General features: G+C 43.3%; 2 protein-coding genes across 2 annotated transcripts in view; one reads left to right on the forward strand and one right to left on the reverse strand.

Annotated features, from left to right (window-relative positions):
* Positions 1–16094: 16094 nt before the first annotated feature.
* On the reverse strand, positions 16095–16624 carry LOC128307245 (uncharacterized). The gene has a single exon (XM_053045002.1). It carries the CDS (start codon positions 16573–16575, stop codon positions 16231–16233), a length of 345 nt encoding a protein of 114 aa, XP_052900962.1. The 5' UTR covers positions 16576–16624; the 3' UTR covers positions 16095–16230.
* Positions 16625–18111: 1487 nt separating this feature from the next.
* Positions 18112–27844, forward strand: part of LOC128306854 (cadherin-86C) — a 75835-nt gene continuing 66102 nt past the window's right edge. Inside the window, exon 1 of the mRNA XM_053044482.1 lies at positions 18112–18194. Coding sequence (XP_052900442.1) covers positions 18118–18194 — 77 coding nt within the window. The 5' untranslated portion in view covers positions 18112–18117. The remainder of the gene's footprint in view (positions 18195–27844) is intronic.

Genomic DNA, 27844 nt, shown 5'->3' on the forward strand with positions numbered 1-27844 from the left:
AACAAGTCACTTCAATCACATTGAGAGCGAATCGCTTTTTGAGCTTTTCTGTCTGAAAGTCTGAATTAACAGGAAGTTTAAGTATAACAATGATTTAATGTACAAGTTTACCAGTACTTTAACCCTGAAATGAACGTAAATGGTTGATTACTTCGCATCTCAACTCAACTCGCCTCAAGGACACCGTCCATGTTGGGGTGTCTCCAGGGTTCGTCAAACGCAACCTACGGTGCAAAACTGCCTTTCCACTTCCATTTATCACTTCCCGGTGTTGGTGATCCTAGCTTCGTAGCGGTTTGTAGCAGCAGACCCCTGCAGACACGCGGACTATTCAACACCTTCGATTGAGCACAAAATGAAACACATCAACTCTGCTTGTGCTCCGTTTGTGCTTCCTGCACCTTGTACTCGTCTATCCCGATCAATGCTCAGGTATGTGCCTTGCGGGTCAGTCCCCCTCCCCCTTCCCCATTGATTGCATGTCCTCCACCACAGCGCGCAATCCTCCTCTTCGGGCGAATGGAGGTAACAGACAAAGCGCAGCGAATAAATCGTGCAAGAATCGGGCAAGAAAGGGCCCGTTTTGCGGTACAGCAACACCGTAGTAGAGCTGCCTTTCGGGCGGACGCCTCGAGGCCTTGCTCCTCTGCCATCACACATCACCACTCCAGTTCCCGCAAGCATTACAGCGTTCACTAAAGTTGTTCGGTGCCGTGTTCTATGCGCGATTCTATCCACGAAAAACAGACCTGTTTGCGACTGCATCCACACTGCACTCGCGAACAAAGTAAAGAGATGGCAACACACACAAACAACCGTACGGGATACGCACAAAGTCAGATGTTTAGGATGCTGGATTGAGTGGGGGGTTGTGGAATGGGGGAAGCGTAGGGATACAGCAACATATGAACGCAAGGCAAAGCAACCAAACCGCCCCAAAAGCGGGTCTTTGGCAAAACCTTTCGAAACTGTCGTGCCCCGGACTCGGTCGGTTTGGCTGTGTTGGTGATGGTACGGTATGGTAACGCAGCTAACGCTCCTAAAACGGTTGAGTATGGCCGGGTTGGAGACGGTTTTTGCCGAGACCGAGACGCGAGACCATATGGTCGGGTATTGACGCGGTACCATTTTGCTCTCTCATGCCTAACCTGTCTTAGACGCTTGTAATGTGTGCTTTGTGCGGTACGGGTTTGGTGGGTTTTTGCGAGCCAATTTTTTTTTTATGCTGCGGCCTGCCACCACCCGTGCACAAAAGGTTGATATATTCCCGAGGGGTTCCTGTACTGGACCTTGTTACTGGAGGCCCGCGACTCCACCCAGGGCGTGCAAATGTTGTCTTTCATAACTTGATTTTTAATTTCAGTTGCTGCTATATTAGCTTCCATTTTTGATGATATTTATTTAGAAGGATAAAAGAGGTAAATTCTAAATTGTTTTATAAGAGGAGTTTACAACAAAAAATTGAAAGACATAAAACATCCTAACAATATTCCTGAGGATTCTGATGTTAACCACATAGATAATTTGAAATCGATTTTAGATGAATGCATTTGAAGTAGTTTTAAGGAGTACTATTGCATTACTGAAACTGCTCTGCACATGCCCTTTTTTGTATCCATTTCCCTATTTACCTTCCTTGGGCTCCATTGCCTCATGCTCGTGTGCTGCTTCGGGCAGCTACACCTTCGCCAATTTCGCTCCAAAAATCCCATCCCATGCCATGCCGGAGCGCTATAGTTAAAGCTCTCCGCAAAAAAAAAACAACCATCCCCCACCGCTTTCAAAGTGGAAGATGGCTGCCCAGATCACGCCCTGTTTTATGTTGCCTGCAGACGGTTTTTGTGTTTTTTTTTTCTTTTTTACTTTTTCGTCCCTTGCATCGCTTGCGCAACAAGCCACAACAAGGCACAATGGTCTTTTGGGATGGTAGGTAAGTGCTACAGCACGGGACGAAGGCGAGCTTTGAAGCTGTTGAGTTGCCCCGAGGGGACTACTTGGGGAGTTATGTTTTTTTTTCTTTCTTTCATTCGCTTCTTCTGCAAGCGCGCTCAATTTCCGCTCGTTCCATTTCCATTTCGCTTCGGGGAAGGTTTTACTAGTCCGGGTTGATTTTTGACTCTAAGAGGGTAGATCGGTCCCAGGTAGCGTTGATAGATTTGCGTGTCACATAATTTGCTTACTAAAAATAGGGATTTCCTTAAGAAAGATTTATTTTGCAACCGTGAAGCATAATGAATTGTCAGATGATAAACAAAACGTGTCGATGTGAGTATGGGAGATTTAGAAAGGAGAAATATTCTAACCTTAATGATAGTTTGGAGATTCTTCTACGAACCGTGAAAGGGCTTTTTATGTCCGGTGTAGTCGACCCTTAAAACAAACTCTTATGTTGCGAAATTAAGCATCAACTTACTGCAATTTGTGCCAATCCAGTTTAGCGTTGCTTACCTCCAGCTTACGTCCAGCTGGACGTACAAATTGCACTCGAAAAATAAAAGGCCATCGGGCACCCAGCTTTCTGAGCGGGACGGGCTTGTACGCTGGTCGAAACTGGGAGATCTTTACTCTTTGAACCCTAAGAATACGCCTTCCATAAACGTGTCTGGGTGATGTGAAAGCGAATTAGAGCCACAATACAAGTATCGTGACGCAATGGAAAGGATGGTGCAGATATTGCGGATCGAAGCCTAGTAGGACGCTGTCTGGGGCAACCAGTTGGACACCATTAATAGCTTATGGCGGAAAAAAAAACAACTCAAACACACACAGACTGGAGAAATATCCCAAAATCGTGAGTGGAGGCGTTCGTTCAAAAGGAAACTGGTGTGAAAGTTCCTCACGTCATCACGCGCATCCCTTTTGCGCTGCATTGAAAAAAAAAAAAAACAACGGGGTCGATCGGTACAGGGATGTTTCCTCCACAACCGCCAACCTTACCCCCTCACCTCCGGGTCTGTATATTTTTTTTTTTGAGGGAGGAGTTCCGGTTCCATTGTCAGACGGGTTCAGCCGGACAGCGACGATCGTGCACTCACGCTTTTTGCGCCGTCGACAATAAAAAAAAAGAAGATTGAAATCATTTTCAGCATTGAACGCACGCCTATTTGGCATATTTGTTGGGGAAATTGTTTTCTAACACCGTTGTTCATAAAGCCAGAAAACTGGAATGTGTACCACCAAACTGTGGTAATATGGTGTGTTTTGATAGGTACTAGGATCCTGGTCACGGCACCTCGAGAAAGAAAAGAAAAGTACGCGGCACAGCAAAATACTAATGTTCATGCAATGTGGTTTTAAACAATTTCGAAGAACATAATCCTAAAAATTATACTCACTGCGCTTTATAGCTGCCACGAAATCCAAAAACCGAATGCTAAAACCCGAAATGCAATTCTCAAGTTTTGAAAGAAAAAAAAAACGAAACATTCTCAGAAGGCAGCATCCATCGTTTAACGCTAAAAGAATCGGAATATTTGCCCATAGAAAAAATAAAAACGATGAAAAAATGACAACGAATCGTTTTTTTGTTGTTGTCTGGACATTACACAAAACTTAAACGGGACACACTGTGGGCCTGGCAGGGCTGTGATTGATTGACAATTTCCTGTGTTTGTTTCGCTAAACTTGCTCACCTTACCGTTTTTACGAGGATGCGAAAAAAAAGGAAGAATGCAATGAACAACTTCCAAAAAGGATCCTCACCGGTTAGAACCCTAATTAATTTCCACTCCACTCCGATTGCATTGGTTGCTGCCCCCTATCTGACTCGGGTGGAAGTGTTGGGGGATCAGTGGGGGGGATGGGCGTTCGTTGTCTCTGTTGTCCAGTCGCAAGTCGTTTCGTATTTCTTCCTGTCCGTGTTCTGGCGATGGTGAGAGTAGAACAAGATTACGAAGTTACCTTTTTGGAGGTTCTTTATCTTGTTTGTTTTTTTTTGGTGTGCGTTTTAATTCTGGTTTTTTAGGAACCTCAAGATCGACTTCTTTTCCTTCCGAGATTTATCCTTACCTTGCGAGATTGGTGATATTCCAGAAATTCCAGTGTTAAAATTGATTGCCACTTTTGTTTGGGTAGCCAGCGAAAGAAGGAGAATTTATTTTCGTTAATAGTTAATTATTTACAATTTATTTATACAATTTTATTTATTGCCAATTGTTATATTGAATTTCACAAATAATCTTTCGGTCCAACCCTTTTTCTCCTGTCTTTATTGTCGGTTAAGCAAAAATTATTCGCTTCATTAACGGAACCGTTTGAATATAATCATTTATATCGGGGAAAAAAAAACAACTTAAAAGATGAGATGAAACTAATCAAACAACCATTGCCAAATCGATCGTTTAAAGTGGATGAGGAATAATTACCGGGGTGGGAGAAACACAACACAAAAGGCTTACCCGCCCGTAATTGTGCAAAGTGGCCGTAGAAGCCTTACCTGAATTTGGGAAACAAAACCAAAATGAAGTAATTAGAAAGCACAGAAACGGAAAACAAGCGAAAGAAACCGACAGTGTTGGATATTGTTTCAATTATTTAGTGCAAAAAGGGGGAGTGTGATCAAGCGAGATACCGCTCAGTTATGAGCTGATCACGTTTTTCTTCGAAAAAAAAATGACTGGAAAAGAAAAGCCAATGAGTTTCTGGAGCTGAAAATGAATACCTACCTACGGAACGAATCATGAAGAGATGAGATGAAAACTAAAAAAATTGAAAGTGGAAAAGCGTGCGGAAAATTGCACAAGCTTTTCCCTTTCATTTAAGTCTTTCCTGTTTTGTTTCCACTGTGCTTTTGGTTTATTGAGCAAAAAAAAAATCAAAACATCTTTGGATCGCGCACTAGACAGCTCCACGAAATCAGAAGGAAACATTCGCTGCGTTGAAGCATTAAATCACGCTTGGGAAAATTGTGCGAAATTTTTGCACGTGATACGCGATTGTGGGTCGGCAACGAGAGAAAAGAAGAAGGGTGAAAAATGCTGACCAAAAAAAAAAAACAACTACAAATGGAAAATGGCACTTCAACGAACCCGACAAGTAAATGGGGACATAATTTTGTACGACGCCATTCGGCACGCGGTTTGCATCCTGGGTTTTGTCTTCCTCTGTCACTCAACTTCTCTCCCATCACTCTCACCCTGTTGTCACCCGGCCTACCACACACCGTCCGCGGTCTGTCCAGCCAGTCTGCTAAACAGTCAGCGCGTCTAATCGGATTAATTCAATTGAACGGTGCGCGCTCGCCGCGCTCTCGCCACCTTCTGCGGTTTTCCCGCCCGCTTTTCACATCATTTGCTCACTCAATTGATTTTCCACCCCGTTCGGGCGCGCGAAAAAAAAATCCAACACACCTCAACGGAACGAGACCCGATCGAGGTGGGAATAAAAGAAGAAGAAAAGAAAAGCGGCCGGCGGCGGCTCGGTACCGGCATTGATCACTTTTCTTTTCCGGGTTTGATTAGCGAACTACCCGTGGCGCCGTTAGGGGGTGAAAAGAAGTGATTTCAATGCAACTGCTCCTAGCGCACCCACTCCGCGCGCGAGTATGCAGCGGGTACGTGTGAGTGAGGGAGCTTTTTCTGTTACCTTTCTCTAATTTACGTCCTCAAATCGGACGAATTGAATTGATTCGCATCAGGGCTGTGTAAAACGGGACAAAAGTGTGACTTTGCTGGAGTGGTGGCGAAGGAAGGAAGCAAAAAAAAAACATCATAAGAAATTACCGTCGTGTGCAAATTCAACGCAAGTAAAAAAAAAAAGCAAACCACGAACCAGCGCGCGCACACACAGGAAGCGTTGCAAATTTATTAGAAAATGCACAACGGTGTACTGCGCGGTGACCGCAAGTGTGGTGGGCTCCGTTGGCAATCTCGCTATTGATGGAAAATAATTACCGCAGTGCTGTTTAAATTTGCCACCCTCGTATCGTCACATCTCTCTCTCTCTCTCTTAATTTCCTCTCCCTCCTCCCCCAGCAAAACCCTGATTGCTTTCAAACGACACGTGTACCGGGAACTGACGCCGGGATTGATGTAATCTTAATTACATTTGTTGCACTTTTCCGCACGTTTTCGGTCCCCCCGGTGCAAGTGTGGCGTAAATGTGTCGACGCGCGGGGGATGCATTTATGTTTTGTCAATGCTGGTTGGGTGCGCGATTGAAATGTTTCCGCACAAAATTGATTTTGTGCGAAATCGCAAATGAAACGGGACGAATTTGGTTGGAGAATATTAATTTTGTGTCATTTAGAGGTAGCGAATTTTTGTTAGTATTTAAGTATTTTTAAACTTTTTGCTAATTATGTTTACATATTTATTTGTCATTTTTTAGTATTTTTGCGTCTATTCTTGCGAATCTATTTATTTTAATTTTTATATTGTTATCTCAATAATTTTATGCCGTAAGTAAATCATGGTGCTAATTTTCATACGTGTTGTCAACATTCTGCTGTCGTAATCATAAACGAGCGTAAAAATCTGTCATAAAGTTATACTTGTCAAAACTACCTTACTAAGTTTATTAACTTTCATAATTTCACAGTACATCGGTATCGTCTATTTGTTAAACAGTTATTTGCGCTGTATTAAACAAACTAACCTAGCATACAACTATGGTGTACACTGTAGTGAAAACAAAATCTTACATCAGGAAACAAACCTTTCGTTAGTGAGGTTGTTCGGTGTCATTTCAATGACATTTCCATCACCGGAGTCTGGTGAGCCATGTAGAGTCTTGGGAAATATACTTCTGAGCGTCTTGTTCTCCGCTGCAGATAAGATTTTGTCAGAAATCTGTCCAAGTATTTCAGAATTCTGAGTGTTGCGTCCGGGGGATGTCCTACGTTGTGTTTTTGAAGTTTTTTTTGTCGTAATTTATCTTTCACATTATTCTGGGCTCTGAAAAGAGCCGTTGGGGTTCACAAATGGGATTTCTTGTCGACAAGAACAAAAGGAAAGAGAGAGCTATTGAGCCACAAAGTTAGGCTCGTTTTCGAACTGTTGAACTGTTGAACTGTTTAACTAACTGTTGAGCCACAAAGTTAGGCTCCTTTTATATCCTCTGGCGAGGATCTCATTTTTATTTCCATATCTCACTGGGGCTCTCACTGGGCACTTCCACTGTCACGTTCGCTCCTGACCCAATTAACATTCTCACGTCAGACGCTTGCCCAAACGTCTGACTAATCGGGATCGAACACTGAGAATTCGGATTTTTTTTAGTAGGAACAATAATAACATTGATCATACGGCCCTTGGCCGTCATAATGGAAAAATAAATAAAAAAATAAACAATAATAACATTAACTTAACAATTACTTGGCACGGGAAATTTGTGAGATAATTTATATGTTTTTATATGTTTTTATAAGGAGCAAAAAGTATAGTAAACAAGAACAAATGCAATTAAAAACACATGCTAAAGGTGTTGAAATTAAATAAAGCCACGAAACGGAAATGCTTTTTTGCATGGAAGTGATAAAATAATTCAAAAACACATAGCTAAGTGATCTGCATTTAAAAGCATCTTCTTCGTGCAACCAATTCCGCCGCCAATTTACACGCTGCTTAACATGACGTGAATGGCGTGACGGAACCGTTTACTCGATCTGTATCATCACTCCCCCCCCGTCACCATCAGCGCACACCATCTCATCTCTTTTTCCCTACTGTGGAAGCAAAACCGAAAAGCTATGGTATTGAATAAAATGGAAACGAAATCTCGTGCAGCAAAACAAACCGCAACAACCGGGAATAATGTTCCCAAACCCAGTCGCGAATCGTTTGCAGAGTGTGCCCTGATGTGTTGGGAACACACAGAAACACAGAAATCGAAGGAGGCGTTTTGAAGGGCGCTTGTTTGCGTTTTGCCGTTATTTGGTTAGCCTGAACGAGAACCAATAAGCAAAAAAAAACAAAAAACAACTGAACAGTTTTCAGTTTTCGATAGGCACCATCTGTATGAAAGTGACAGTGCGCCCAGTATTGGGTGAAAGTGAATCGCTGCCCTGCCGAGATGAACACGTCAGGAATGGTTTCGTTTGACGTCGCTTTAGTTTTAGGGGGTTTTTTCCCCCTTACATTGGCCTGGATGCTGTAACAGTTGCAGTCAGCCAGCTGCAGACGGATGTTTTACACGTTTGCGGGTCAGGCGCGCTTGGGTGCGCCAATTAAACGGTACCGAACGGTTTATGGCCGGGCACCAGCGGTGGCTTGCCGGCGCAATACCCACCCGCTGGCATAACATGGAAAACTGTTTGCTCCTTGGGGCGATGGGCCCAATCACGCAGACTGCCAAAATCCCCGATGACCCACGGCCGCCGTGTCGTGCGGCGGGATGGGTTTTTGGCGCATGTTCGATCACAATTGGGTTTATTTTACTCTGGTTGTGTGTGTGTGTTTTTTTTTGTTTCCTTGATGCTGCCTCTGCTTGCCCTTCGTGTGCAAACCTCGTTACGATGGGTTACGTCGCGTGAAAGTGTTGCCATCGGATTTTATTTTTCCGATCGATCGACTAGGATAGCTCCAGATTGGGACAGATAGGCAAGCATCTTCAGGTGAGACGACGTTCCGAAAGTACGGATCGATTAGGAAAGCGTCCTTTCTCTATTTGGTTTATCTTTTTGCCTCTCCAACAATCACTGTCTATTGTTTTGAAAGGAAGCGGCAAGCGTGTGGAAATCTTTGAATGTTATATTTTGTTTTATTTAAGCGAAGATTTACACTTAGACGATAAGAAAAAATGTTTAGCCTTGGTATGTCTTGTCAAGGGGTCCTGTTATTTCTGGCTTTCTTGGACTTTATTTACCCGGAGCCCGATAATCAATCCTGCGTACCCGAGTATTTGACCGACTGGGATTTTGAACCGGTACTGTCATGTGAAGACCTGTGTCGTTATATAAAAGGAAGCTAACCTTGGGAAAAATGGTAGAAATATTATAACATTTTATAGAAGTGTATCCCTGTCCCTTTAAAAAATAGTAAAAAATGTGTTAAAATCATAATTCAACGTTTATGCTCACGAAAATCGTTGACTGCGTGCCGCATCAAACGGTGCGGCCAGCTAACTTTTTATTACACATTTTAACACCCATCGTAATCGTTTCACACCGCTATAATTAGTGCGTATAAATTTCGTTGTAAAAGTCCTTACCTTTCGATGGATGGTTATAAACATAAATTTAGGGGCTTTCCTTCCGCGACCGAATCGTATCGGCTTCTTTTGGGAAGGTTTGGTTTGGTAATTTAGGGGAAATATTGCTAAAACAAAAAAAAAACTTAAATCAAACCTAACAGTGACACCACAGGCAGAGTTTCCTTCTTTCCTGGAAGGCACAACCATAATATCGATCAACTGTGGAGGTAGTTTTCCGCGAGTAAAAAAAAAAATATACCGATCGATTTCTTCCCTAGGGTCAATGGGGTCCAATTTCCACGGTCTTTCCATCATTTTCTGTCGGTCCACTGTCCGATTGGTTGCGGGTGTTAATAATTTTCTCATTTGCCTTTGCTACACCATCTCTTTCGGGCGCTTGTAGATAAATATGCCTGGTACGATACAAATTGATGCTGCCGCTGTGTTAGGAACCCAAATCAAATTAGCATTCGAAGGTTGTTTTTTTTCTCTCTCATCAGAGCGCTGGAAGCTCGAAAGCTTTAAATTGCATTTTTCTAATCACGCTTTTTTCATCGAACCGCTTCCCCCCCTGCCAGCCTTTTTTTACGAAAGAATCGTGCATGAACCGGATTGTCAATCAGGAACATCTGTACCGTTTTCCATACACACCATGTTGCGCCTCGGTAGGTGGTGATACATACATTTGGGAAGGCGTACTCCCAAAAAAAAAAAACACACACCACCACGGTGTACGGTGCGTGATGCGTGCTGCGGATCGTTAGATTTCCCACTGCGACTTTAAAAAACTCTCGCGTAGCAAAATCTCAATACGGCAGCAAAACAGTACATGACACGAGCTCTAGCCGACGAGTCACCCACCATCAACCGCGGCACCGCAAGGAGTCGTTAGTTCTCCCAAGATAATTACGTCGCGTTCCCTCTGTGTTTTTCTTTTCTCTCGAGGGATACGGTAAAAGAAGAACCAGAAAGAGACAGTATGGAGCAAATATGTTGCACAGCAAAATGGAGATACCAGAAAAAAAACATGAAATCACTCGCCGTGATCTGTAGCTTCCAAGCAAATCGTTAGCAGGCGACCAATACTCGACTGAAGGTGTCATTGCGCGCGCGCATATTACGCAATGCGTACGTCGTTTGTGCACAAACGTGGTGGTTTCCTTTCTCAAAAAGCAAAAAAAAAAAGAATACGATTGAAATAGAAGAAAAAAAAAATACACCTCCTCACGCCACAACACACAAAGTGGGGAGGGAGACCGGTTTCGGTATAATAAATCTGTCATCATTAAACGCCCGGTATGGCGAGAACGCGACCGACGAATGATGAGATGAATGGGGCCGTGTCATATTCGAGATCGAATTTGTAGATGAAACGAGAGGGAGGGAAATAGTAGTTAGTGAGAGACGTATCTGTGGTCGTCTAGGCAGCGAACGCGGGATAGTCACGTTTTGAGGACGCTTTGCCTCCTGCTACATTTGATCGAACCATCATTATTACGAATTCGAATCGTATGGGGCAAAAATGGTGTTCCGCGTTACATTTCTTTTCTAATTACCGCCTTCCATTTAACGCCGGATCGGGTTCGATACGCTCCCGGATAATCGGGCGTGCATGGAATCAGAACAACGGGTCGGGTTCGTCGCTTCCCGGGTGCACCGGTACACTATCGTTGAAGTCTTTCGTTCGATTTGCTCGTAATATTTGTTCGAACTTCAAATGAGCGTGGCGCACGCACGTATCGAATGCATTTTCCGGCATACGGAGGTGTATTTCATGTTTCTCGTGTGTGTGTGTTACCAATATGATTTACCATCCCCTTTGCGCCATCTAGCGTAAATTAATTGCATTTCAAGGTAAGCGTCTCCAGCGCGGTATACGTTAGTGAGCGATTAATAATGGAATATTTCACACCTCTTTACCCTTGTCTTGTATGGTTGTTTGGGGAGTCAATCGTGCCACGGCTATTGTTCCGCTTCGTTTGAGAAAGGGAACGAAAAAAAAGTTGCTAAAAAACACCCGTTCACTATCGATTCGATTTCGTTTGCTGTCGCTTTTGCTTCTCATGTGTTCGTCACGATTATCATTCCGCTTTAACAAGCTGTTATGGAATCGCTGATTTTGAACATTCTCGTTGCTTTTTGCAATCCTACCGAATGCGTTTTGAGATTTTAACATATTATGCATTTTATTTTTATGAACGCAGGTCGTTCCGGGGGTCAATACAGGTTGTTATTACATTTCATTACTGCGCTGGACGGATTGTCAATAGTTATACCGTTGCCGATATTCAAACACGATGAAAGTAGCGTACCGTCACCCACGCCAGAAGAATGGGAAGGAGCACTTTTTTTTTGTCGTAATACGGTAGGAATACTTTCAAAGCAGTTGGTGTTTGGAAGAAATCAAAGCAACATCCACGGCGATGAATGTGGGCTAATGATACGGTACGGGCTGTATCATTCGCGTCCATCAATTACAATACGCTCGTTACGGTGGCTCTACAGCAGCTGCTGAAGGCAGCTTCAATTTGCTGCTTTCCATCGCAGACTACCGAAATTCGCATGTCCTATAAATGGAAGCTGAGTCCGTGTGACGTCAGGTTTGAGATTTCGTCACCTCATGCTCCCGAGAGACACCCCAACCTGCTAGCCGTTACTTTCTTATTAAGGAGAAAATTCAACACCTTTATCGAGCGTGTATCGAGCTCTGGCCCGCAGTGCGCAAGGGTGCGTGCCTGGGAGGGTGGGATTGCGTTGCGAGAAACAACCGTCCCCATATCAAGGTTCGAAAATTATAAGTCTGTAACATTTCATCAACCATTCAACACTGCCTATTACGCGAACGTGAAGATTTTAAGGAGGGCACTCGCAAAAGCCTAACCCGGAATGCCACACAGCCAACATCGACATCTTTGCGTTGCATCGGGCGACTAATAATCGACCCAAACTTTCGGTTTCACTTTCCCGTACCGTGGGATGTGGGATAAGCCGCTGATTGGGGTGTTGATTTTATGTGCTTTTTTTTCGCTCGGGAGGTTGCGTGCTTTTTTTTTTGCTCTTTAATTTGGGATGATTGAAAATTACAGCTCGTTACGGGCGCACTAGGAGATTAGTGTTATCGATACGCAGCCGAGCCGAGTAGATGGAACAGCGCCTTTTTCCCGACAGTTTGATCACACTCTGCGAAACAGTTACGTGCGTATCTGGGCCTGCTAGTGCACAGCAGATCAACCTCCGCAAAGGGAAGAAATTAACTGTTCGACGATAGGTGGGGCGAAGGCGAAAGATGGGGCCGGGAAATATGGTGCTAAATGGTTGGCCGTAACGAGTGTATCATAAAAGAAATTTGTGTGAAACACTTTGGAAAAGTGGATGGAAATGGTCAGTCAACGGAATTGGAAAGACACTGTAAAGCTTTCTCGAACTCTTGTCTTTCTCTAGAAGAGATGAAATTTTTCTTTAGTCCGCTGATCCAGTCTTTAATTTTTATGTAAGGTAAAGATGTGTGAATAATTTAAGCTGAATTGATGGACAGCAAATTGTTTTATTACCCTGTTAGATTTTGTTTGGGAGATATTTTTTTCTCTGTATCATAAAAGGGCCCTTTATCTTTGGGAATATTAAGCTGTTTTGGTACGTAATATCGGTATCGGTCTGAGATCGCTATTTGAGGTATCTGAGGATCTTCCTATACTTCAAATTGAGCCCAACAAGAATAGTCTTATAGCCTCAAGTCCTCGAGTAGCATCATATAAGTTTATCCAAATCGTGAAATCTGACACGGCAACGCCAACGCCACAGCCCATTTTTTTTAAATATACTTTCCAACTCCGGAGACGTCTTGGATATTTAAGGCTTTATCAAAATTTGAGGAGTGATTGAACACACTATATCTCTCAAGCTCATTTCTAGAATTCAATATTTTGAAGACAGCCGTTTAAGTAATACATCCAAGACTTTGTCAAATAATCATCAGAGATTATTAATCGACAGAATGATTACAGAGAGTAGGAAAATGAAGGACTCTGAAAAAAATAAGCAAACCTTTACATGCACTACACACTACAACAGACGGAGGAAATTTATTGAAAAGCTTCCAAGAATTGAGAGATTTGTAGAGACTCCTGCATCTCTTGCAATGTTTAGAACTTCTCGATCGTGCGGAACTCCAGGAATGCATATATTTCGTACAATTATTTCATTATTTTCAGACAACGATATGGCTCATTGTTATTTAAATATGCGCCAATTCTTTGCGCTGTCAGCTGACGTCAGATGTCGCTGCAACGTTTTGCACCGAAACAACGCTAATCGATTTTATGCGTTACGCTTACCAAACGCTCCACTCAGCGTCGCTCCCACATCATCCCAGCGCATCACGCAGAACTGTTTCTGGTTGAGGGTTTTCAAATGTACAGTTTTGCACACACAAAAAAAAAACTATCTACACGGACAGACAGCGTGCACCGAACAGTGCAACAACCGGGAAGGAAAGCAACACGAACCCGATCACGACGTGACCGGGCCGTGTGTTTGTGAGGCTCGTTCAAATGGGGTTTCGTTTTAATATGGTGATGCTGTCCATACAAAGTACCAGCGAAACGCTGCTGCAGTAGATGGAGCGAAAATTGCATCCCATCAAGAATGGCATCCGGGGCGTATTGTTTGTGTCGAGGCACGGTCTCGAGGCGCGGGACGAGATGAACGAAAGATGCTTTCGGGAAACGGATTTGCCGAGCAGAGAACGAACGACTGTGGAACGAAATACGTCGGCTGATCTCTGCCCTCTGGCCCCGAACAGCGCACTCCAGTTCGCAGTCGAATGTTTTAAGGCCTATCAAGATGTGCATTCTTGCCTGCCTGTGCATACACACAGCCGGAACGGTTGCCACCTTCAGCAGGACGACCCACCCAGACGATGGATCTCGTGCAAAATAACGAAGCCAAGGGAAGAAGCTCTAGCGTCCACTAGCGGAATGCATTCTTCCGTAGCACGGGAGTACGCTCGTGGTATCGCTTACCGGTCGGAAGTTTGCGTTTGAAACAAATTCGCAGCAAACATCAGCGAAGTTGCTGTTGTTGTTGATGCTTCACCAAACGCGCATCAGTCGCGAGCGCTGTCGAGATTGATTGCTTTTTCTGAGTCCCACCCGAAAATGAAAACCCTCCCCCGTTTTGTAAAAAAAAAGATCTTTTTTCCTTAGTTTAAGGGTTCATAAAACCAGGCAAAGTAAGTGTTGCAAAACATAAAATGAGAGAAGAAAAAAAAAACACACACACACTTTGCAAACCTTTTGTGGGGGCAGACGATGGGAAAGGGGGTTGGGAGCTTTAGGGTGGGTAGAGATGTTTTATGCTTCCAGTGCATACCATCCGTCCGTCCGGTCATTTCGCCGAAACGGCCCCATTTGTTGGCATCAAATTGTTGACTGCCCTTTGGAAATTCTTGCTTACGCCTTCATGTGTCTGCCGTGCGGTGGTTGATGCTTGTTGCAAGCCTTTTATTTTTTAGTTGCTGTTGCTACGTTGCATCTTTGAATCTTTCCGTTCTCGTTCGCTTTCGCTACCTTATATAGAACTGTGTGCTGTGGTTCCCCCTCCTCTATATTCTCTGTGTGTTACATTTTATTACGTTTGAGTTTTAGTTTCTTTAGATGCTGTTTTTTTTCTTACCGTCTTGCCCACCTTTTTTTTGTTACTGTCTCAACTTTCCGAACGGCCTTCAAATGCGGTGTTGTTGTTATTGGTTCTTTCGGCAAAATAAAACAGGAATTGTAAGGGGCAAGAATTGGGAGAGGCTTTTCGGCCGAAGGAAGTTAATAGTGAGGCTGTGTGTATGTGCTTTTTTTCCTCTTCTCTTGCGATGCTACTCATCAAAACTGGCCCGTCACGCGAAAAACGCAACCATTTTGCAAATCCGGTTTGCGGTGCGTTCCGTGGAAACTCTCGACGCTGAAGCAGCGTTCGACGATGCATTTGTGTATTTTAATAAGTTTGTAGCACGAGGGACGAGGCTGAACATGGGGGAAGGGAGTGACAAGGAAGGTAAGAAATGTTGCAGAAGAGTCGCATGGTTCATAGCTTCGCCACGAGTGGGGATAATATATATTAAAAAATATTTAACATTAACTTTTTTTACATATCATAGTTAAAAAAGAAAATCTTCCATAGACCTTGTTACGGTAGCAAATATGAATAAAAAGCTTCCAATACTTATGTCCAATAATGCGTTTGAATTTTTATGTTTTTAAATAACCACGCCCGATAGTGCGCTCATACGAAAAAAAAAACCCGGGAACATTGATTGGCTCACCGTCCTGGATGGATATTAAAGCTATCCATCAAAAGCAAACAGCAGTAATTACATTTTTTGAGTATTTTTCTCTCCCAACGATAGAGACTTTTATTTTGCCTCTAAACCTTGTATGCTGTGCGATCAATTTCATTCTGGTAAATATTCCTTACCTTGTTATAATAAATGAAGCTATATTAACATTTTTAAGTTGTTGCCATGCAGTTTTTTATTAAACACGGTTACACTGTGGGTGAAAAATATTGCAGGATGGTTGCAGCAGCTGAACGCACCTAGCATAAAAGTTGCACAACACTTATACAAAGTGTGCAGAGCGCTGCAACGGTCGAACGCAAATAATTTTACGCGGGGAAAAACGACCACATTTTGTCACCCGGTTTTTTCCTTCCTTCTCGTGAGCGTTGCGTTTGTGGTTTGTCTTCATTCGGGCAGTTGTTGTTTTTGTGAACGAGATTTTACGGTGCTCATGTTGCGTGCGACGATGGTGTGAGTTAAAAATAGAAAATTCGAGGCTAGGATACAGGGCGAAGAGACCGGAGATCCGCTTGAGACATCGATAAAAAAGGATGGCAAGAAATTTAACAAGTTCCAGGAAGATTGATAGTTACTAGGAATTCTTTCTTTATGATTGAAAAATAGGGTATAATTATTACGTTTAAAGAAAAAGCTTTAAGAAGGATGCAATTATCCTTTACGCAGCATTGTTATTGTTTCATAATTTTTTATCAGTTTTACCATTTTGTAACTTTTTTTTTTGGTTCAAAATTTAATAGCTTTGCAGTTTAAGTTCACTGTTCCAGGAACGGTTTGTCGATGAGGCTGCACAGTTCGTCTCGCATCGTTTTCTGACACGAACCGCGCCGATCGCTCGTCTGGCACGGTTCCGAACCGGGGCATACGTACATGTACGGCAGCGACTCCAACGTTTCCTTGCACTCGCAAAAGTGTCGCGTATCGCACGGGCTGCAGAACCGTTCACCCTTGAATGTGGCGACCTGCCTGCAGTCGATATGGCCACAATATACATTGTCCCGGTCGACCCAAACCTTTTCCGCCGTTGCGTACGGACCGCCCAGCTGGAGTACAATCGGTAGCAGTGCCATCGCGAGCAGTAACTGTACAAATGTTGCCATTTTCCCGCAGGTGGATTGTTGTTGTGACTGAAGTATAGCGCTTTCTGGGGTGAATTGTACTAATGCTGGTGCAATGATGATGAACCTTATATATGAATTTAGATGTACGGGCTGAATAAATATGTTCTGTTTGATGTTTCAAATGATGAGGCAAGAATCGTAGCTATTTGTGCCAATATTTACAAAGCGACGCCTGATCTAGACAGCTCTCGCCAGTGAGGAAAACACAATTCCAGAGCTATCATTGTTTGTTATCGTAAAGCAATTGAGTGATATCAGATTCTGGATTTTTTGTTGTGTGAATAAAAATACCCTGCCGTGAAAGAAAAAGTCTATTTTTTAATAGAAAAATAAAAGGAAAATGTTCAGGCGCACACCACTGGTCTATTCGGCTATCAAACGGGACAGTCCTGTCACGTCCTGTTACCTGCCAACTAACCGATTGCGATCATTTTGATCCAAACAACCAAAGTCTGTCCGATTGTATCAGATCTGCTGTTTGTGATGTAGTTCGGATTTTCAGCGTCACTTGCTTCCTTACCTAACCCGCGCGAGGAAAAAAAACCCCTTACGAATGGAAAAAGTTGCAATAGTCGTTCGTGGGCCCCACAGTTTGGACATGCAAAAACAAGTAGGGATAAGGCTCTTGTCCAATGTTTTCTGCAGCCGATTAGCATAAAACATTCAATCAGCTTGCTGTTTTGGGTCGGGGGAGGAAGCGAGAAAAGTAGGGCACGAATTTTTCCATCCTATATTCTATTTTGCAGTAAACGGTGTGAAAAGAAAAAAACAAGAAGTTGTAGCTTTGTTGGGCAGCATCGAATGAAAGCAAATGTTCGGTTGAAAAGTGTTACGATTGGTGTTTTTTTTTCCTGTAATATCACGGCAATGTTTCATCAGCCTTTGAAGCACGTTAGGCTCTGTAGATAGTGAAAGATTGATATTCTGACTTCCTGAATAGTTGTTAACAATATTTTGTTTTTTTTTTCTTACATTCTTATTACAGAGTCAACACTACCTAAGCTGAGAACACACTGAGCGTCCTGGTGTACGACAAAAACTGTGTCTCTCACATCGAGAAGAAGAAAAGAAACAAGAACAGACTTTCACAACAGCCAAGGTTCGTCGCTTTAATTTCACGAGTCATTGAAATCTTTCGTTATTTGTTCGCGTTAGCTTGCTAGTGGTTCGTTTAAAAATGGGTTGAATCTTTCAACACGAAATTCGCGCGCAAGAGTGAGTGTGTGGATGTGTCGGAAAATGCAGCGTTTTCGCAGCGTTTGTTTATAAATAAACAGTAGTAGTAGAGGCCGGTCAGTGAAATCAGGACGAACAAGAAAATGACTTCAACAGGTGCGGTTCGTGCGTGAGTGTGAAAATAAGCTGCTACTGCAAGAGAACTTTTTTTAACGTGGGTGCTTGGTGGTACATAATTGAAGTGATTGGAAAGCACCTTAAAACTCCGGCTTGTAGAGTAGAGGTGAGGAAAGAGGCATACAAAAAAAAAGTGCAAGTGTGTAGGTGTTGGTACGGACGGCAAACATGACTAGACTGCTGTCGCATCGATTAGACCGCTACAAACACTGCCGAAGCATCATACCCAGCAGCATAAACCAAAGGTAAGCTTATTTAAGTATATTCAACATCAAGAAAACGATCGCATTGTATAACATTTCATTTGAGTATAATAGTTTTTCTTTATTTTTAAGGAAAACACATGGATTTCATTGTAAAATTTCTAGCCATTTTCGTTTCATTTTTTTTTGTAAATGCCTTTTTTAGCGATGAAAATAAAACAAATCCTGTACACAAACAAGCAAGTTACAACAATGTAATAGTATAAACGTTCTCCCATGCCAATAATTCACCTTGTTGAACATCCTTCTAGACAACAAAAATAGCTTTGTTACTGCCACGCTGGTCCCATTTGTTGCGTCACTGGGCTTTCCGGGTCGTTATTTGTTTCTTTCTTTTTTTTGTTGCTGGCCCTCAGCAGTTGCGTGCCAAACCCAACCGCCCAGGGCAAGTGGTTACACTGGTCCTTAAGGTATGCAAATTAGCAACCCTCGCTTTTGTTCCTGTCCCCATTTTTACAGCCAGACTTTTTTTTGTTTTGCTTCCCACTGTTGCGCGAGTGTTTTCATTTTCAGTTCAAGGGAAATGCTCAGCGTGTAATGCATATTTTCTTGCACTTATAACTGCACTGCTGGGTAATAATTTTTTCTTCATTTGTTTTCGTTTTTTTAATATATAAGTCATTACGATGAGGTCGTCCTGATTACATATTTTCTCGGTTTGAAACTTTCACTTTCTGGTGAACTGTTTTTTACAAATTGACCGAGGGAACGGTGAAGGGTGAAGATATCGAGACGTGATTCATTAACATACTCCAAACCGAAAAGTGCATTGCCGGGTACTTGCGTGTCGGCGTCGATCCTTGCAAGCCAGTACCCCGGAGATGCCTGGTGGAATGTCATTAGGCAGTCGGTGCCCACCGGTAAGGCACACTCGCGGAAGCTTCTAAATTCATTTAAGCATATTCCTGCCATCCAACATCTGATTAACAGTGGCGGTGGAGAAATTATTGCCCACTTCCGGGCGCATGAGTTTTTGTCGTCCAATGTCGTCCTGGCAGAAGGAAGCTGAAGTTTTGCGCTCCTTTTATGGGGGGTAGCTTTCGTTACCAGGCTAAAAACGGCACGATAAATTTATATGCATGCATGGCGCAAACTGAAAGGATGACCTGCTCCAATTTCAGCCGGTATAGCCTGTGGGTTGTTCCCGTTTTTTTTTTACTGCTCCATTAAAAAGAATTATTATAGCCGTGGTTGCATTTATAAAATGATGTTGTAAGGCAAGAATGCAAATGCTAAAAATGTGGCTGTTTTTCGAAGCGGCTGTTCGTCCAGTGCTGTTGTAATGCATGTTCAAAAGCAGCCCCACTGTAACTATTTTCACGATTTGTGCCAATATTTATGGCAGCGAGAATAATACTTCCCGACGTACACGCTACCGCTCTAGCAACGTTCAGCACGAAAGGAAGCGTCTCAAATGTGCTCAGTTATTGCCTTGTCCTGTTGTTAGCGTTCGAATCGTTTGCAATTATCGAGAGGGGCGTGTAGAAGATAAAACCAAAGAGGATGAAACGAAAGAAAGAACAATCATATCCTTCAACTGACTGAGCGATAATGATTGCACTTATGCTTGGGCTGAGTTCCACGCTCTTAGAACGCAAGAAGCAACGTGTTCCCCGTTCATTATGCCCAAACCCCCCAAAAGAGTTCGCTCGATGTAATACGATGACGGGTACACCTAAGTAGCAATCACCTTTGCTACTCGTCCGCAATAGGCTGCGATTTTCATATCAATCGGAATCGGGTATTTTGGTTTCGAAAATTAAGAACGATGATGGAACGGGTTGACGGTCGGGTGTCACTGACCCTTCGGATGATGAGCAGTAAAGAAACTGTTATTGTTTTTTATGTTTTACACCACAACACACTATTATTTAGTAAACAGATTTTATCCCCACATGTTATGAATTGATGTTTAACACGTTTTATTCCACATCACCCAAATATGGGTGACGCAAAATGTTTCTAGGGGCCCACGTCAACCATGTATGGGTGACAAACTTCTTATAAATGAATGTTAAAACAGCAATATTAAACATCTGTTGATAATTCTTGTATTTTATATTGTTTTTGTTGCGCTTGTATAACATTTTTCTTTGTAGTTAATCGCAAATTAAAAATAAAACCCTTAAGATTTAAACACAAAGATCTGTTTTTTGTGCACAAAGAAGTTCGATATCGTTTCTAAAGGGAACAAAAATATCAAAACGATAAGACTTTTATTTTTGTCAATTTTTGAACTATATACAAAGAATGAATGATGGGAGCAGTATACAAGGAGGAGGAAAACCTCGTCCAGACTTTTCATCCAGACCGCTCCAGTGTAGATACCTTTTCATGATCGTGTTGCACTTTGGACGCGCGGGTTCGTCGCTTACGATCGCAAAGAAATCGTTCGTTCTTTAGGGACCGGCTAGTGGTTTCCCCCTTCAAAGACGGTACGTTCAAATGCTTGCGCTTGCGTTTGGTGGAATCGATGGTAGCGGATATGTAACGGGGTGGCGCATAACGGGCACTAGAGATATGACGACTCATCGTTCCATTTTCACCGTTCCAGCACATACTAATTCTCATTGATTTTACTGGAGCCAAGCAATATTGAACCGTTTTTTTTTTAAAGAAACGACGGACAACGTCTTTACCCGTCTAGGGAACGCTGGTAGAGTGACCCGTACCACCCTATAATGGAGGGTCAGGAAGGCTTAGGACAAGGGTGCAAAAGGGACGCTAGAGCTTCACACGCGAGAGCGCCATGTTGGAGCTTTGCTATTACCGGACAGTCCCCCCGTAACAACCATCCTCCTTACACTTTTCTCTCTCTCTCTCTCTCTCTTCCTCTCTCCTTCTGTCTCGCCTGCTATTTTTTCCGTTTTTCTTTCCTTCCGAAAACTCCGAACATCAGCAAAATAAGCAGAAAACATTACCCTCCCGTAGCGGACCCTCATAATGCCTGATGATGATTATGAGCCGAAGTACGCTGATCTTCTCTATGTGTTCCTGGCTGGCTGGCTGGCTGGTTGGCTGGCAGCTCATCGTGTGAGGGCCTGATCTTGCAAGGTCACTATTAACCTCTTCATCGTGCTCTCCCCCGTTTCCCATCCCCTGAGCGCAATTCTTCCACCTCTTCCATGTATGCCCTATGTTTAGTCCGTTTTACACTCGTCTATTTCACCAGCCACGGGGCCGGGAGACGCGTTTTTGGCGCGGCATCCAATGCTGGGAGGGGAGGGATGCAATTTTCATGCTGTTCATGCCGTTCGCTCGTCGCCGACGTACATTATGAGCGATCCTGGACCATCATCATCATCGGCTTCATCACGAGCGGCTTTTTTACCCCCCCCCCGCCCTTTTTGCCACCCCGCCCCGCTCCGGTTATTTTGTTTTCAACCCTCCACCTCCCTCACCTGGTGGATTTGCGTTCTATACGTGCCTGTTCGGGTCGAACCAATTTAGGCATCGTTTCGTTTGTGATGGGTTGTGGGGAACCCATTTTGTACTGCCAGTTCAGTTGGGTAGAGGTTAGGCCTAAGGGGGGGGGGGGGGAAGGAGGGGGGAGGGAGGGGGTCCTTTAGGAGGCGTTTTGTCCATACGCGGTGTTGGAATGTTAAAAGCACATACACGCAGAGAACGAACAGCACCAATAGGCGGCAGGATAACGGGATGGGTCGTTAGAATGGGAAGGAAAATTAGCCCCATTTTGCACAGTGGGATGAGTCGATAGATTTTGGTTAAAACGTGCTTTATTGAGGCAACCGGTAACGAAGCACGAAATGAATGGGTTTACCTTTACGGTTCACTGTAATTTATTATTTCAAAATAGTTTATCCCATACACATACACACAGGCATTAGTGACGGTTTCTTGTGTCTAGTACAAAAATTTGTATGCAATTTTAGCTTTTATTTTGATGTGGCTCACAATAGAACATTTTTAATTGGTCCCACCAAACTGTTCAAGTAGCTAAAAGGAAGTGAAAATATTAAAACCATGTTTTTTTTGTTATTGCGCACAAAACCTTTCATCTTGTAAATTTTGGGGCTGAAAGAACGCGTAACAGGTCGTGCGAAACAGTGCGGTCCTTAAAGGTCGTTTCAGAGGCCGATGGTACAGTTTCTTACGTTCGACAGACCAGATGGCCAGACACTTCGTACGCGTGTACTTGTTGTGCAAGGACACGCAGCAAACCGACTTGCCGTCCATTATGCTGCGTTCATATGTGCCTTATGCGACCGAAGGACGGCAAACGAAGAGGAGCAACTTCAAAATGCAGCGAGCAAGCGAGAGGAAATACAAAAAAAAAGTAAAGTTGTTCACCAACTTTGGAAAACGTCATTATCCGGTTACCCGTAAACCGATAAGTGAACACGATGCGAACGAAAGCTGTACATTGAAAAAAGTTTTCGAGTGTTCGAGGTATGGTTTTAGTGTTTTTTTTATTTTATTTTCGTTTTGCTGTATGTTATTGGTCCCTCTTTTTGTTATAGTTCAGAATCGAAGAGGTCATACCGTTGTTGGCGCGTTTGTCCTCTTCACAAAACGAGGCCACCACGTTCGGGGAAAACGGGTTATGCTGTAAAGCCATTTTGTTGTTGTGCTTTTTTTTTGTGTCGTTTTCCTTCAAGCGGGACGGTTCACCCTTATAAGGACCGGAACAAAGTCACATTTTCGATCGCAGAAGGAAACATGCCTCCATGCCGGTCCCCGGCATCACTTCGCGGTGAAGCGATATATATATATATTTATATTTTAGTATTATCGCGTAAGCATTTCATCCAATCCCGTGTATACCTCCCATTTCTCGGATGGACGCGCGTACTGCATCTTCACTGCCAGGACCAGTGGTGTGTGCCGCTTCGTCGTATCGGTTGTTCCCGCTTAAGGTTAGGGTAGGTCCACACGTCCGAAACGACCAAAATTGGAAATCGACCAAAGTACGCCGGTGGGCTTGTGGTGCCTACCGATGGTGAGTTGCGCAACAGTCGGACGGTTTCGAATGAGGTCAGCTTGCCGGTGGGTTCCAGCTAACGGGATGCCTATTTCCATTGGAGTTAGCCTTGTGTGTGTGTTTTTTATTAATAATGCTCAGAAGGGAAGCAATGTGTTATGGGGCGTATGATGGTTTTACGTTATGGACGAGCGGTGTCGTTCAACGTACATCAGCAAACCTCCCGATGAAGGTGATTCATGTTAAAATAAATTTCTATCTATGTTTGGTGCTGGCGAGTTCTTCAATACTTGAATTCAATTCTTTCCAGGTTTTGGCATACCTTTAGGTATGTATGCATCATTGGTTTACATTTCTTGTATGTTGAAAGTACGTCCCAAAAAAAAAGAGAGCAGTTGATGAACATCTTTTAGACATGGGCATTTTTCAATAGTAGAGGAGTCGCTTCTCAGTTAAATTCTAGTGTACTATGTGAAGAAATGGATGTGCTCTGATACAAATTAGAAGTGCAATCTGTTCATGTGATTTATAAAAAATTTGATAGGTCAATTAGCAAATTCTAGGTTGGTCGTTCACATGGAGTGATAAGATCCAGGAGGGTAAAGATAGTCTGATTGCCAGAATTTGATGTTTCTGTGGAACAGGATTTTTGAGTTCAAGTGATGAATTTAGAGCCATTGCAGAATTCTCTTTGTAGAATGTGGCAAATTTTTCCGGATCTTGTTCTCATATTAAATAGATTCCATACGAAACATTCTGAAGATACACACCAGCCAAGGTGGTAAAATTAAGTGGTAAAATTCAACAAACAACTCTAAATATTGACTAATTTAAACTGAAAACTTGATACTCAGCTTCTAAAGTTTTATTTTACAATAATTCTAACAACATCAGCAAGTAAGAGCATGGTTCTAATGTTTTGTGTACATCAGTAACTTTATAACGTCCTACTGATGACTAGTTATTAGAAGAAAATGGTTCCAACTGGCGGACTTAACCCAAATAGTCCCCAGGACCTAGTTGTTCGGGGGCATTCCCGGGAGCGTTTAACGCTATCGATATTTATGGCTTCCTGCGTGTGCCCTGTTTGATTGATTGCCCTCGATACGATTACGACAGACAGCAGGAGCGCCAAAACCCCATGGAAATGGGTCATTGCGAGGACTTGCGTTGGGGTAGTCTTCCCGAGTCCAGAAACCGGTGCAAGTCCCCTACGTGTGGGGGAGGGTTAAGGATACAATCAATACTTTATTCGGAATAGCTTACCTCAGTCGCACGGTCGATTAAAGTTTTGCCGTCTTTCGTGTCCGCCGTGTCCTTCGGCATATACGCTTGACCGACCGAGTGTTGTGGTGCGCGGATGGTGAAACAATGGCCGACACTTCCTGTTGCAAAATATTGTTGCCACGATGCAGGGAGGGCCGGGTATCCTTTTACTTCGTGACGGTTGTTTGAAACGGTCATCCCTGGAACAGGAGTGGGTGGTTAGGAGGATGGTGGGGGGGGGGGGGGTCAATGCATAAATAATACCCGCTGGATATCGGTGCGACTACGGCGAGTCCTGCACAGCGGACGTGTGTTGGTGCATGGTGCCACTAGGTTTTTAGGTCAGTGTTCTAACCGAAGGATGTAAAAGAAAATGACCCTTTGATTAGGTGAAAATAGACGCCAATGGCGTGAGTGTTGGTATCGCTCGATTCCAGTCCCCATCCCGTTGGGGTTATAAAATTGGGTCAAATTGTGAAGACTGTTCGCAAAGAGCAAACATTTTTGAGTGATGTAAAATGTCTTCCCGTGCCGAAACGGCCGGATGTTTGCGGTACGCGGTGTATGGAGTACGCGGTTTCGTTTCGTGAAAACCGTCACTCAAAGTATCATCATCATTTCCAACCATGACCAACCAATCGTTCGCTGTCTATTCACCCTTTCCCGAAACGGCTCATTAGCGTGCGGACGGTGCACAATATTTGACGTACCGCATTTTGAAGTTCTAACTACCGCTTGAAACCATCGTCACAGCGATGGTGAAGTGTTCACCTCCGGCGTGAACATGCACCGTCTAATGGAAGTGCGCTTTATTGGACAAAACTCAGACACGAACGCATCCTACATCCTACTCACCGCACGTCGGGAAGATACGTCAATCCCATGAATATGCACACCAATGTTCCCGCAGGGGGATAGAAAGTCAACCACAAAACTGCTGCATTCAGATGAGTACATGCGGTGGATTTACAGAATTACAACCGCCTCCCCCCATACTATGCGCCCTCCCCAACAAAAAGCTAACAACAAAAGGCAGCTGAAGGGAGAAGATGGGGTGCGAACGTTCGCAAGCGCGCTGGGAAACGCTACCCTTTTTATTCTTCCCTTCATTGCAATTTCTCAGATTTTTAGCGTTAGCATAATGAGTCCCGAAGAATGTGCACATATTTTATAAGGCGTTGTTGTATGCAGAAAGTCCATCAGCGACCGCTTGACGGTGACTGCAACGGCCGGGTAGACGACGAACGCCAATTCCGTCTTCGGTCCCCGTTCTACCGATTGTCATACAGCGTGTGAGGTAATGGAGGGAAAAAGGGCGAGGGAGAGGGATCAGAGTAAGGGCCAGAAAGCAAGGAAGAAATATGTGTGCATACACAAATGCTTTCTCTTCGCTTCTCGTTCTGCTGTCCGTGAACACAATGTAAACCCCCGAGAATCGTTCCACGTGAGATGAATGCATTAGTATGCAATTTTCGTTCTGTCGTTGCCATTGCAACAATTGCACAACACCGGTCAATATAACTCTAGGCAGTTTCCCCATCCCTCCATCCCCCCCTTCCGCAACGGATTTGTCTATCCCCTGTTCGTGCTTGTTCGAGAAAACCGATGCCTAGCCGACGAATGCTTACGCTTTATACATCCCTTTCTTCTTCATTGTCCCCTCGGGGGGGAGGTTGGTTGCTGCGTTTTTTCCTCGCTTGCGCTTGAACGCTGTGTTTCTTTCGTTGGGAAAATTATGACCATTTCTTCCTGCCAGCCTTTTGGAGGTCCAAGCCGTACCTGGCAACATGGAATGGTTTTAATGCTGTCATGCTTTTTTAATGTTACATTTGAGAAAAAAGGAAAGAAAAAAAAACGAGTGGGAAGAAAGCATAAAATTGATTGATATAGAAGACTAGAAATAATAATAAAAAATATCTCACACATAATCACACCAAAGCTCATAAAGTGACTCCACTGTGGATTTCCTAAAAAACAAGCGCAATGAATATTTAAAAAAAACCGAAACCGAAGAAAAGGATTTTTTATCAGTCTTATCAAACCATTAAACTGATTTTAAAAATTATACTATATAGGTATCACAAATTTGATTGTATCCTTCGCGGAGAGATGATTTTGGTTGTGCTAAATGAAGTACGAAGTAGTTTCTGTATTTGTTTTTTTGATCTCCTCTGTGTGCGCAACCCATGCACGTGCAATGCAACCCTTAACCGGGGAAAGGTAGACGGTGCGGCAGTGATGGAGGATTATGCACCAGGCAATGCATAATTTATGCCCACAGACATAACGTATAGCCGTATTGGATGGATTCGTCAGGCGAAACGAAGGATTTTGTGCGGTTAAGAACGTGTGCTGCCACATATAGGGGTGACCAGGTGGGGTGTAGCACCCTCCACCCATTTTCCAACCACCCCCATCCCACAATCCTTGATAGAAAAAGATAAAGGAATAAAGAAGGCGAGAGAGAGAGAGAGAAACGTATAAAGGTATAAAAAGGGTAAAGGTCTTGTTGCGTTCCTTGTGCGCTTGTTGGTGGTGAAAATGGGCGAAAAGACAGGGTTACAAAGAGATTAGAAACAGAGTAGGTCAATGCACTCGCTTTATCACATCTTTTCTTTCCAGGGTTAGGATTTTCCACCGTTTGAAGTTTGGTGGATTATCGGTTTTTTAAGGGCGAGAGCCAACTTTGTATGTATGTGAGAGCCAACATGTAAACAGAATTGAAAAGCATAGCTTGGGACCTCATCTTAAGGGTTGACTTCTAGGGGTTGCATAATTGTGTTAATTGTGTTGAACTGTTTTATTCTTTTGCATTTTCATAGATTAAAAAAAATAGAATCAAAATGATCCTTCTTTTAAAAGCAAATAATCATACCTTTAAAATGAAATCGTTTAACAACTTTTCTTAGTAATAAAAAAAATACTTGAAAATATCCAGGTTGTATGAACTGAGACTCAAAATTCGTATTATATTTTTATTTGTCAATAAATCATTGTAATATTACCCCCACCTTTGTACCATTTCAACCCTTTACAATGTGAAGGTTGTTGGGGAAGGTTTACAACAACAACATCTACAACTCCCCTAACCAAACAAAACGGTCAGGCGCAAAGATGCGAATTGCGAGATTAGAAACAAGATTGGATTGCAGAAAGGAAACAGTGGGCACAGTGAGGAGGAAAATCAAAGACACACAAACGCACACACACACACTCTCATACATATATACAAAATCAGTATGCTGTCACGATGGCGTGCAGCTGCATCGGCCAGTCCAGTTTTGCGAACACCGCGGCCATACCTTCGGGCGTTGCTAACGGTGCGGACCATGCACCCCCTCCTCCCGTTCTACTTCATCGGTCCTCGTGCAACATTCTCCGATTGGGTACATGCTTGCACGGTAAGATGTTAGATACGGAGTTT

This window comes from Anopheles moucheti, chromosome X (assembly GCF_943734755.1).
Source record: "Anopheles moucheti chromosome X, idAnoMoucSN_F20_07, whole genome shotgun sequence".
In the NCBI taxonomy this organism is placed as follows: Eukaryota; Metazoa; Arthropoda; class Insecta; order Diptera; family Culicidae; genus Anopheles; species Anopheles moucheti.